The sequence below is a fragment of the Nematolebias whitei genome, chromosome 15, assembly GCF_014905685.2.
Source record: "Nematolebias whitei isolate Nwh7 chromosome 15, NemWhi1, whole genome shotgun sequence".
Lineage (NCBI taxonomy): Eukaryota > Metazoa > Chordata > Actinopteri > Cyprinodontiformes > Rivulidae > Nematolebias > Nematolebias whitei.
The window spans coordinates 22488953-22502608 of NC_056512.1; the positions used below are offsets into that span (position 1 = coordinate 22488953).

At 37.3% G+C, this 13656-nt stretch overlaps 1 protein-coding gene across 1 annotated transcript in view; it reads right to left on the reverse strand.

Annotated features, from left to right (window-relative positions):
• Nucleotides 1-4737: 4737 nt before the first annotated feature.
• The window catches only part of LOC119422139 (heme-binding protein 1-like), an 11444-nt gene continuing 2525 nt past the window's right edge, over nt 4738-13656 (reverse strand). The window contains exons 2-4 of the mRNA XM_037689490.1: nt 11136-11274; nt 8393-8573; nt 4738-5147 (exon numbers count right to left, since the gene is read on the reverse strand). Of these exons, the coding sequence (XP_037545418.1) occupies nt 4970-5147; nt 8393-8573; nt 11136-11274 (498 nt within the window). The 3' untranslated portion in view covers nt 4738-4969. The remainder of the gene's footprint in view (nt 5148-8392; nt 8574-11135; nt 11275-13656) is intronic.

The window sequence follows — 13656 nt, forward strand, 5'->3', positions numbered from 1 at the left end:
GGAAGTATTCCTGAGCCCATTCTGTTATTTCCTTGACAGTGGCATTCCTGTTTGAGGTGCAGTGACGTTTAAGGGCCCCGAGATCACGAGCATCCAGTAGAGTTTTACGGCCTTGACCCTTGCGCACAGCGATTGTTCCAGATTCTCTGAATCTTTTGATGATGTTATGCACGGTTGATGATGATAACTTAAAAGTCTTTGCTATTTTACACTGGGTAACACCCTTCTGGTATTGCTGCACTATCTTTCTGCGCAACAATGGTGGAATTGGTGATCCTCTTACCATCTTGACTTCTGAGAGACACCGACACTCTGAGAAGCTCTTTTTATACCCAATCATGTTGTCAATTGACCTAATTAGTGTTAATTTGTCTTCAAGCTGTTCGTTATATGCTCAATTTCCTTTTGCCAGCCACTTATTGCTACTTGTCCCAACTTTTTTGGGATTTGTCGACACTGTGAAATTTTGAATCAACATATTTTTCCTTTAAAATGTTGCATTTACTCCGATTAAACTTTTGATCTTTCATCTATGTTATATTACGAATAAAATATTGACATTTGCCATCTCCACATCATTGCATTCAGTTTTTATTCACAATTTGTTTAGTGTCCCAACTTTTTGGAATCTGGTTTGTACATGTTGCACTGTTTTTCTTAATATAATAAATATTATTCACAAAAATGAAGAAACGAGTACAAAGTGCATGTTTTCTTATGTGAAATTGAGTTAAATGTGACATAAAAACATTTGGCATGCTTCACATTTGAATTTGGACCAAAAAGCTCTGAATTGTATCATTTATAACACGTTGAACAAGCATGAGAAACATGACTTGCATATTTTTACCATGTTCATGTAGTCACGTGATTTACTACATGGAGTCACGTGAAAAAATTGGTAAATTCTTGTCTTTTTTTTCTGTCAGCATGCAAAGATCAGAGTGAACTGTTGCAATCTTGTGATCTTAAAAGTTTCACATTTCATTACAACTGTTTTCTAAACATTTTCATCACCATCAGTTTCACATGATGCATTATTTTTAATAAAAATTGGGATTTTTTTTACAAATGCAAAATGTAGAAGCAGCTAGCTGTAGCATCTCTGGTGCTGCCTTTGGCACATCCAGAAGGAATATCATAATATTTTTGCCAAAATACATGTAACTATGTAGTTCAAAACTGATTGATGACAAAACAGAACTTGAATGACTCAGGATGAAACTTTTAGACGAGTTATTTTAAAACGACACTTTTGAGTTAGCCTCGCTCGGACTGTTCAACTCAGAATTAACCTGTTCCTTCCAAACTGTTTCTGTTCCAGGAGCTATCTGGAACAGGTAAGATATTAATCATTAATAACACTTCCACAGAATTCCCCAAAAATCCAAACTATGACTTTGTGAACAAAGTCTCTTTTTATATATTTGTGTGCGTTACTTTAAAAGTGATTTTACTACAGCATTAACTGGAACAAATGTATTTTAAGCTGCCTGTCATGTTTAATATTTTGTGTTTTTGATTTGAGGGAAATCAAACAATAGAGTGCAGGACCTTATTGTGAAAGAAACACAAAACTTGTCAAAATAAAAGCAGAGCAGTCCACACTTTAACTGAATAATGTATTTATTATGTAACAAGCCAATGCCAAGCCTGGAGATTAACGTCACTCCACAGAAAATGGATTTGAACAAAAAGAACATAGAATTTCATAAAAACCAGGATGTCATATTTCACGCATTAAAACACAAACTCTTGCTGAACCAACATGTGAACACAAAACTTTAAAACGTTAAAATTCATCTCCCACCTGTTTCTAAACTGAATATCACCCTGCTGCTGGAAGGTGAAAGATGGGAGATGTTTTTCTCATTGTCTGAGGGTGTCTTTGTCTGTTAGCAAAACATCTTGTTATTCATTAAACAGCATTTAATAAAATTTTCGGAAAACACAGATTGAATGGACATCTACAACTGATTTTATTTTTGTATCAAACACAACTCAAGAAGGCAAACAGCCAATCTTAGAAAACACAAATAATGACATTAGCAGTCGATTTGACAGTCAGCTAAAACTTGATGTGGTAGTTTTTTTTCATTCAACCTTTATTTAGACAGGTTAATCCCATTGAGCCTCGAGGACTCATTTACAAGAGAGACCTGATTTCAACAAAGAATGATGACAACAATGGATTACAACGACAACAATAGACAGTCACAAAAGAGGCATACAGATTTAATTAATAAATTATTATTATTATTATTTTTACAAATTAAAATAAAATGGCAACCAAAAGAGAAAAGTAGCAAAAAAAAAAAAAAAAAATCAGCTAGATTATAAGGCAGTGTAGAAAACTAAAAACAGGAACATGTTTGCATCGTTTTTTCCCATGAATTTTTAACAGATGTTTAAAGCCACTTAGAGAGGTCAAGGTCGAGAGCTTCAGATCTTTTTGTAAGATGTTCCAGTAAACAGGAGCGGAGTAGGAGAAGGCCCTTTTGCCTAATTCAGTCCTCACTGAGGGAACACTGCAGGTAATAATGTCCTGAGAGCGCACGTTGTAGCTGCACTCACGCAGAGACATGTAGGAGGAGATGTATGAAGGCAGCAGACCAAGAAGTGAATTAAAAATGAAAATGTACCAGTGAAAGGGTCTGTGTGAAGTTAATGATGACCAGTTAACCAGTGAATACAGGGTGCAGTGGTGGGTACGATAATCACAGCCAGTTATGAATCTTAGTGCACCATGATAACCAGCATCCAGCATATGAAGGGTGCTAGTAGGAGAGTTCATGTAAATGATGTCACTGTAATCAATGGAGGGAAGGAAAGTTAGACAGGATCTATTTCTGAAAAAGAAACCCAGTTTAACTTTCAGTTTCTTTACTAGGTTTTAAAACGTGGAGCTTAAAAAAGAGATGCGAGCTGACCAAGATACCCAAATATTTATAGGAATCGACAAACTCAATAAGGACACCATTTGAGGATAAAATCAGAGGAAGAACTACTGGGACCGACTTCTTGTTTGAAAACAACATCCCTTTGGTTTTATTGGCATTTAGGACAAGTTTGAGATGGAACAAATCTGACTGGGTGATGTCAAAGGCGGATTGCAAAAGCTGGAAAGCCTTAGCAACTGTTTTAGCTCGACTATAAACAACTATGTCATCAGCATAGAAATGTATGGATGCATCAAGGATGCTCTGACCTACATTACCTATGTAGATTGTAAAGATGGTGAGTCCTAAGATTGAGCCTTGTGGTACACCATTGTTGACTGTTAAATAACAGGAGGAGGAAGTACCATTATGTTGAACATATTGCCTCCGATCTGAGAGATAGTTAGAGAACCAACCAGTGATGTGATCTGAGAAACCGATTTTTGAGAGCTTATGACACAAGATGTTATGATCCACAGTGTCAAAAGCTTGAAGTTTGGCTTAAAGGAGAAGTGGCTGATTTTCCATTAGTAACTGTATCAAATAAAGAACTAGAAGCAACAAAATGTTTGTTGAAACAGTTCAGGATCTCGTGCTTATTTGACACAGGAACAGAGTTAACAAGAAGTTGTGATGGGAGGTAAGATAGTAGAGGGTAGTAGCTGAGCATCTTAAAGAACATGTTGTCTGAGCGCTGCACAAAATCTTTGCTTAAAACTTTGGCACTAACTGTTGGAAGTTTGTCTGTTTGCAAAATATCTCATGAACCAGTGGACATATTTTACTGATCATCCCTGGATGTGCAGCTATAGCTGATGCACGTTTAGAGTCAACCCAGTTTAAAATGGCCGCCATAACTAGTCAGTCTTAGCCAACGTAGAGATGGCGTTAACTCAGTCTGGTCTACAGATGTTCAGACAAACTGTAATGTAGTTTACAACACGTCTTTGGAGCAGGACATCCCGGGACACAGATTGCACATCACAATATTTTTTTCCAAAACAACTACAACTGCATTGTACGATCTGTTGGATAAAAATATCCATACATTATCTGCTTACTCATAATAAGCCACACTCAACGACAGGAGATTTTTTAACCCAGTTTACTTGCGAGGGCAGACGGTCACAAAACAGGCTTGTACAGATGATCAAAGTTACATGCTTAGAGCCTCGTCATGAGAATCTGCAACGGACAGTGTGCGAGAAGTGTTTTTTATATACGATGACCTCGGCCTCTCAGACTCGGAGGCTGTGCTTGCAGGGTCTTCTCTGAGAAAGAAAAACAACTCTCTGACCTCACACACATGGTTCAACATTAATTCAACATAAGCAGTGATAAACATCCATAAACCTTTACCTACAGTAAATTCCCCTGACATGACCTTAATTTTTAAAACTGTCTGTGGTGGACATGCATTCCTTTAAGAAATACTAGATCTTCAATTCTTTTGAGTTTCTTACACAGAAATAGGTGTGCTTTTTATAACCCTGTATCTGAAGTCATAATTCTTTATAATTTCCCATAGCTTTAAATAAATTCAGGGAGTTCTTTCAGAAACTACGTAATAGAATTAAAGGAAAAACAGTTAGGATGGAAATGAAAAGGATAAATCCTCTTATATATATATACATATATATATATATATATATATATATATATATATATATAAAACAGATTTACATTTATTAATGGCTATGAGGAAGTTGGATTTGTGTCTATGTGCTGCATTATTGATTAAAAAACTTCCAGTGAGTCTGCTTTCCTTCAAAAAAAAAAAATAATAATCCCTCTTGTAAAACCTATTTATTAAGATTTGTTCTGTTGTTTTAAGTAAAAGTTTTAAAGAAGTTAAAAAACATAGAAAGTCCAATAAATAAAAGCTGCTTCTTTCTTGACGATTCTATTCAAACGGTCCCGCTGCTGAACACCCAACTTAAGTTTTACAGCTTTCGGGGGTGAAAGCTGTAAAACGTATAAAATTTAGGGTTTTGTAACAAACCGATCTGTTTTGACTAAGTAGAATGTTTTCATGGCTCTTCCTGTAGAAACCAAACCTCGTTCCTACGTCCGTAAGGCTTGAGCGGCGGGTCGAAGCTGCAGCAGAGGAACTGTTTGCGCTGATAGGGCGCCGTCTCACCCAGGGTGCGCGTCAGACGCAGGGCCTCAGCTCGGTACTCGCTCTCCCCTGCGAAGCCACCAAACTGTCTGCGAAAAACAGGCAACAACAGAGAATTTTCACACCACGAAAGAGCCATTTGTAACAAACAGCTGCTCCTTGTTCAGTGGCAAGTAAATGTTGGTACTGATGAAGTCCAGAGGGTGCCTAGAAGAGCCAATGTTTATTAAATGAGAAAACTGAGAAATATTGCATCTCAATAAATGATGAACGTTTGTGAAACATTGGCTTTTAGTCCAGTGTGAGCTGTCATCTTGCACAGTGTTAACTTTGTGGTTTCTGAAACAGTTTTCAGTTCTGCACATCAGCTTGGAGGAAATTCACTTCACTGCACAGCACAGCTCTGACTCTGGGCTGCTGGTGCGTCTCCTCACATGAACTGCCCACTCCACGTCCTGTCTCAACATTTCTGTTGAACTGAGGTCAAAACTTAACTCCCATTTCTCACTTTTTGGTCAAATGATACGTATGCTAGGATGGTTTTGTCATCATGAACCACAATCCTGTAAAGGCACATCCGCAGAACAGGCTGTAAGTGGAGGATGACGATGGTTCACTAGTGAAGCCTTGGCTTAGATGAGATCATTTGGACAAGGAGGTGCAGCTGGAGAATGATTCCTGAAATCTGATTGAACAAGGAATGTGACTTTATAAAATAATATCATAGAGGACATGATGTTGCACAATATATTTGATGCTCTTCTAGGGAAATTTGTTGTGAATTCAAAGCCATCTCAAGTGCTGCCTTAGCAAAAGAACCACAAATACATCATTAAAACTGTTACAATATAAACATGCACAATGAACAATTCCCATTAAAAACATAAAATACAACATGTTCATGTAATAGTGTTAATGCAAGTTAAAAGACAGTTTCATACAATTCCTATGACAGTAAAAGGCATATTGTGCGACACATTCAGACTTTGGAGACATTAATATGTACAATTGTGAGGATAATAGCTAATATCTAAATACTGAAATTATGGATCATCAAGAACTCAGTGGATCTTGCAGTAGAGTGCTGTATGCATGTGTGTGTGGAGGTAAATTAGGGCACAGATTGTGCTGCAAAGAGCTTTGAGTATCTTGATTAGATAGAAAGGTGCTATATACAGTAAGTACAGCCCACTTACTTTTTACATTGTTTGCTAATTTCAGCTTCTTTCTGCTTTTAATCTACTTTTTTTAAAGTTATTTTTCAGCTCATTTTAACACGTTTCGGTTACTTTTTGCTAATTCTGCCTTTTGCGATTATTTTTATTTTCAACCTTTCAGCTTTTACTCTTTTTTTGTAGCCTTTTCAGCGATGTTTTTAAAAATAATTTCATCTTTTCTCTGCTCATTTCAGATTATCTCTGCCCCCAGTTTATTCTGCTAATTTCTGCCACATTTCAGCCCCTTTTAGGTTTTTGTTTTTACCATATTTTCCACTGTACACGTTGCACCACCCTGTAAGTCGCATCAGTCCAAATATGTCTAATAAAGTGGAAGAATCCATAAATATGTCGCTTCACTGTATACGTCACATCTATTATGTGTCACCGCTGACAATCTGGAAATGGGGCCGGTGTTGTGCCAAATGGCGGTCGCGGGAGCGTGCACAGGAGGATTTTAACAAGAATTTAACAAGATTAACGCTTAAAAATAATTATTTGTTTGCTCGAAATTACAGCAAAGGTCTCAGTCTAACTTTTACTTAATAAATGCACTTTAATGGTCAAATCAGCTGCATTTCAAAAGTATTCGCTGTCTCGATGCTCCGGGAGTGCACAGAGGGAGGAAATCAGGAAGGAGGAACGCAGCACATTTCTTAGAAATTTAACAAGATAAGCACCTAAAACAATTATTTGTTTGCTCGAAATTATAGTAAAGGTGTGTCTCAGTTGAACTTTTACTTAAAAAATGCACTTAAATGATCAAATTAGCTGCATTTCGCCGAGGTGACGCAGAAAAATGAAGCTGGTTTGACTGATGCTCCAGGCGAGCTGGACAAAGGTGGTAAATTATGGCAAGCTGGTTGTGTCATTAATAGATAAACATATTAATGTTTACCTATTACATGACACAACAGCATGCCATATTCCTTGAGTGCCATCTAGCGGTTGAAAATGTTAGTGTTCAATATGTTCAGTCTGAATGAATGAAAACGATCATATCTCAGTCAAAAGTTATTTTATAAATATGGGAAAAAAACATAAATATGTCACTTCGGCCTATAAGTCACAGTGCATGCAAATTATGCAAAAAAAAAAAGTGACTTATAGAGCAAAAAATATGGTAACATCATAATGATTAGTTAAAAAAAAATCTGTCCACTTGATATTTAATGAAAGAAGCAGAGAAAAGAGATTTTAAACCCTGAGGAACTGACAATAGATAATTAATGTAATATTTTCTTAGTTTTTTTTTTCTTTACAGATAGATGCTGTGACATGTTTAATTCGATTTTCTGTTTATTTCTACTGCTTTAGGGCAACAAGAGAGGCCCAGGTCATAAAAGTACCACCTCTCTACAGTGTGGTGTTAGCATGTTGTCCCTGTGCATGCATGACTCCAGTTTCCCTCCACAGACCAAAACATGCATGCTAGGTTTACTAAAGATTTTAAAATAAGCTCGTGTGTGTGTATGTGTTGCTCTTTATCTCAAGTGTCTCTGTGTGGCCCTGTGAGGACCTGGCAACCTGTCAAGAGTCAGCCCCACTTCCCCCTCACCCACTGATCGCTGAAAATAGACACCAGCTCCTACACAGGACCAAAGGGTATAAAAATGGATGGATCAACAGATAGAGACAATTCTCTTGATGTTTAAACATTACTCTGAGTTTACGACCCCGTGATCTTGCAGACTTAAACTCAATTCACGGCTCGTTAGAGTTAATCCATCTACCCATCTTCTACACCTGCGTGTTCCTGTTTGTGAGGGGCTGGTGCCTCTGTCCTGCAGTTCCTGGACGAGAGGCAGGGTTCCCCCTGAATATGTCTCAAGTCCAGCACAGTGCTACACAGACAAACAACCAAACATGCACACACTCACACCTAGGGACAATTTAGAATCTCAGGGAAATCATGTACGAGGAGAAAATGTAAACTCCATGCAGAAAGGCCCCAGATAGGAACTGAAACCAAGATGTTTTTGCTGTGAGGCAACAGCTTTAACCAAACTAGTCCAAGGTCATATATTGACACCATATTTATGAGTTTGTTATTGTGCACATCACCGGTTTTACTGTACCCTATACATTAGTGCTAAAAACTCTTGAAATGTACATACAGAGCATAGACGGTCATGCCGGGTCGCTCTTCAATCCTGATGGCACTGTCGCTGGGAGTCGGGGGACTTTGTTGGTAGATGGAAGGAATACGGATGCCTACTACCAAACGCCGAGAGAAAACGCCATCATTCCGTGGATACACTGTGATTATGATGGGAAACGCTATACCCATGGCCTCGCCTGTGAATATGGAGTGAAATAAAATGGATTTTAACAAAATGGAAAGCCTGAAAAGAAGCAAAGTTGAAGCTACATTTCAGATCTTTTAAAGTGGGTTTCATTGAAAAGGTTATGTACTTTTAATATCATAGTTTATCATAGAATATCATAGTTTAATATCATCAGTGGTGAACTATGAGAGCAGGGCCTTCAGCTAGGGCGTAACGTAGCATTTCGATAAGTGCTAATGTCAAAACACTGCGAAACGACAGTCCAAATGCATCCATCGACTTTGAGTATGACAATTCAGTAATTCGCTAAACAGGAAGTGCTTTCTTCCTTTTTATATATCATGTACAAAATCTGACATCTTTTTTCTCAAGGTCACTAACAAGAGTCTAAGCATAAATGCAAACCAAAAACTGAACAGAACCAACAGGGACACCCCATCTGAACACATAACCTGAAAAAGTCCACCTATTTCTGTCCCAAGACTACCCAGCAGCCCCTGCTGCTCACCCAGTCTCTTGCATTCATGCACAACATGTAATTACAGTGATTCAGACTGAAATGTAACAGTACCCCACATAACTTAATGTTTCTGTAAAATATCATGTAATAAAACCAAAATACAACAGTAATATTGAAAACCATCAATGTAAACCTAAATGAGATATTTAACCTTCCATTTTTTAAGAGCAACTAGATTTTACGTTTGGATTGTTGAATTTACAGATTACAATTGAACGTATCACAAACCTTAACATAGCAAAAATTATTATTAAAATCTGATTTGGCTTAAACAATAAAATTAAATGTTTATCAAAGAACCCCACTTCTAATAAATAAATAAACTAACAGTTTAAACAACTTTATACTAAATTACACAAATAATAAGGCCAAGATTTGATCAACTTTTTATGCACATGTGATCAAAACCATGAAACCTTTAACACAAAACAGGTCATGTTAAATGCATTTGTTAAAAAAAAGTCTTATCATTTCGTAAAGAAAAGTATATCACCTGCTGCATTTCATGCAAAACATTTAAACTAAAATGCAACAATGTTCAGTCAGGTCATCTGGACAGTTTCTTTTGTTGCTGAGATGTTTTACTGGTGAAACCGTCCAGATTACCTGACTGAACATTGTCGGATTTTAACCTGGATTATTGAGCATGGACTTTGGTGAAAACTAAAATGTTTTCATGTTGAGAAATTATTCTTGAAAACATCGTTTTGCACATCCTCATACAATATTGCGAGATCTCGCACCAAGTATGCGTTATTAACTCTCACGTTTGTCTTTATGTTGGACACATCTAATTATAGCTCAATAAATAAACTGCTCAACTTATTATATGTTGGCTGATGTTTAAGTGTGGCAGCCATCTTGAATTGGATTTGTTCTAACAGTTAGTCAATTGCAGATCCAGGGATTAATTTCTGCAAGTTTCATTTAGATTCATCCAGTAGTTTGCTAAATATTTTCATTACAAACACACGCATACTGTATACAGACAAAGGTGAAAACATCATTGTTCACCTTCTCCTTTCGACAGCGGGCGATAATTAATTTAACCCAGTGGTTCTCAAACTTTTTGGGTTCAGGAACCCCCTCATAACCCTCATGTTTATTAAATAATTTTCTTAAATTTGTCTCTTTAATGCAATGGAAATATTTGTGTAACATAAATACTTAAGACCTGTTCTTTAATAGTGTTAATACAATTTTTATACTTTTAAATACGGGGTGTTTTTCATTCAAGACACAATTAATTAACACGTTTTTTGTTTTTTTTTCAACTTCCAAAAGTTACAGTTTTGAGAAAATTAACAGAATCAAAAACCACTTTAAAACTTTACCTAGTCACTTATGAACATAATAAATGTATTTCCACTTCTTCAAATTATTACAGAAAACTCATAAAAGTGAACAGAATCAAAGCAGCAGTAATCAAACCAAGTAACAGGACTTCCTTCATTTGTAAACCGATCGTTGCCGGAACGCAAATATCTCGTCAGGGTGTCCTCCCCCAGAAAATTTTGAATAAAGTAATGCGATTTCCTGCATTTTAGTGTATTTGAATAAGTTGTTAAACATCTCCGTGCTTGTAAAAAAAATTCCGATTATTATTATTATTATTTTTTGCAGACCCCCAAGCACCGGCTCGCGGTCCCCCAGGGGGCCAGGGACCCCACAGTTTGAGAACCACTGATTTAAACTAAATGAAACAATACTGAGTCATTTCAAAAGGAATCAGACACATATACTCGATCCAATAATTTTAATGGATTAAGTTTTAGGGGTTATTATTATTGCAAAGAAAAATTAAAGAAACAAAAGCATGGGATGATTCTGATCATTTAAGTTTTTTATTTTGGCTACTGAGAAATACCATGAATTGAAAAATACTAATTTAAACAAACATGTATCACAGTACTCTAGTACATTTTTATTGGATGACCTTTTTCATAATTAGAATTTTATTTTCTCTGATTTACTTTAAGTGAACAGATCACAATCAGTGTTGCTCAGAACTGACTGTACAAGTGTGTTAAACGTGAAGGTTGTTTGTGTTACCTTGTTCGTTGTTCCCACCGATGTACATGAGCAGCTTCCTCACCAGCTCCCCGATCACCTGGTCATAGGTTCGTCCCTCAGAGGAGACAGCAGCGTACTTCGCAGGGTCATACCGCCGCACCTCAAAGCTAACGCCATCCTACAGAGGAGACAGAAATAGAAGCTCACTTGGATTTGATGGCAACATGCAGCAACAGTTGCAAATGCAGAAACCTTATTTTGCACCTCCTCCACCCAGTTGTGCACCTCCTCAGGATGGAAGGAGAGGTCAAGTTCAGATATGATTCACGTCTGACACACGGATGATGGCAATCTGCTCCTGAACTGACAGGGCGTACACCAGGGGGTCGATGTGTGTGTTTGTGAGCGTGCAAGCGAGGGAAAGCTCACATCCTGATGAGCCATGTTTACACTGATTTAATTTAATTTCTCCCTCTGCTCTGCAGGGCTCAGTCACAGAATAATAGGCTAGAAAGTCTTACGTAACAGAGCAGAAGCAGAAAGAAAATGTATACACAGCTTTTCCCTGCACTAAGCGCACGGCTGACGCAACAGTTCTGCGTTATATACGATGTGGGGGCGACGGGGAGTGTGGTCACTCAACTGTGTGGCTAATGGTCAATTTAATTAGCTTTGAAGGAAACTGATTATTGTTGCTCCATATTATAACTGCATGGTGTGTTTTTTTTAAGTGTTTTGCTTTAAATTTTTCCTTTTTATCTGCAAATGAAAAAGACATAAAATGTAGGATCCTTGATACCCAAAGACGTCCATCAACTTTCCTCTATAAAACCCAATAATACTTTTTCACAATGTGTCAAACTCAAGGCCCGAAGGCCAGATCAGACCCTTGTCAGCATCTTATCTGACCCCCCACAAGATGATGTTTTAAATGTAAAATATTTTTATAGCTTCTGATTTTGCTGAAAAACTGATAAATTCATCATTTAGTGCCGACTTCTCGGGACAGCTGGCGAAGTTTGAAGGCAGGAAAAAAGTTGGATTTTTCAGTCATTTTTTATTTTACTGTGGAAAGAGCAACAAAGAACGTCAAATGAGACCGATCTAACTCTTGTTGATGCTCCTGACCTGACTTATTAACTAAAATTGGCCCATGGCTTGGATCAAATTTTTAATTTTGGCCCCTTTTGTAACTGAGTTGGACACTCCTCCTCCTCTGTTGTGATGTATAAACTGTATAAAAAGTGTAAAAGCCAACCAAGATAGGAAAAGAATGTTAAAGCTGCTTCTAGTGGTTTATTATTGTCACCATTCTCACTCCCTGACAGCACAGAGGCCCCTTCCACACTACACCTGATATTTTTTAAATATAGACTTACCACAAACAATGAGGAAAGTTGTGTTTCGTTGATAATTTTTTCAGTTGTAACAATACTTATTGACAAAATCTTATACCATGGAAAGCCAGTTTCTTTTTCTTTCTCTTGTTGGGAAAATACATTAGTGGGTTTGAGCAACAGAGCTGCAATGGTGGGTTGTGCCTATGAACTTACTGCCAAATCTTTTTCTTCTTGTTTGGTGTTGCTTATTGTATTGGTTTATTGAAATCTTAAGAAGAAAGACAAATAAGGGGGTCTCAGTGCATGTGGGAAGAACCATACACAGCCACAACAGCCTGGCACGTCCTTCCTCGTGCTGCTCATCAGCTTGGTCACACACTGCAGTAGGATGACATTCTCAACCAATATTTGTAGCAAATTGGCCAACATGAACAAATAGCAGGCCCACGATGATCTCAGAGGTGTTCAATAACGTTCAGCTCAAGGCTGCAGGCAGAGCATTCCACCCTCTTCCATGGCAAATTCTGGAAGTAGTCTCTGATCAACCTCGCCCTGTGAGGGCGAGCTTCTTGGTGGATACAGTTCAATCCAGACTGGGGATATATGGGACTGTCTCTGGTTGTTTACAGGTGCTGACAATCAGGAAGCAGAAGCTCAAATCAACAGTCATTAGTCAGTAGTTCATGGGCGCAGCCCACATTCTCAACCCACAAATGCATTTCATTTCCTTTATTTAACCAGATTAAAAGCCCATTGAGATCTAATTTGCAAGGTGGACCTGGGCAGAAGTGAACAGCACACATCATAAAAGAGTCACAAACACAATAAAAAGACAATAATTTAAATAATTCAAACAAGAAGAAAATGTAGAAACTAGGATAAAAAAAAAAATTTAAACGCTGGCACTGATGAACAGATTCATGTTGCTTATTATTAAGAAAGGCTCAAAATAATTTCCAAGAAATAAGATCCAATACTTTGCTGTTGACACTGAATGCTCTTTTCCCCTTTTTTGTTTGTATTTTCTTAACAAATATGGCCCAACTTAAAAAAAAAAAAGGCTTTCAAATAATATAAGATTCATTGTCAAGAAGTATTGTTACAACAAGGATATAACCAACCACATGCCAGACCTTTAGTGCACCAAAGAGAGCTGAACGGGTTGGTAAAATACAATTGTCAATGTGGGAAATATTTTCATTATTCATTAATTAATTAAT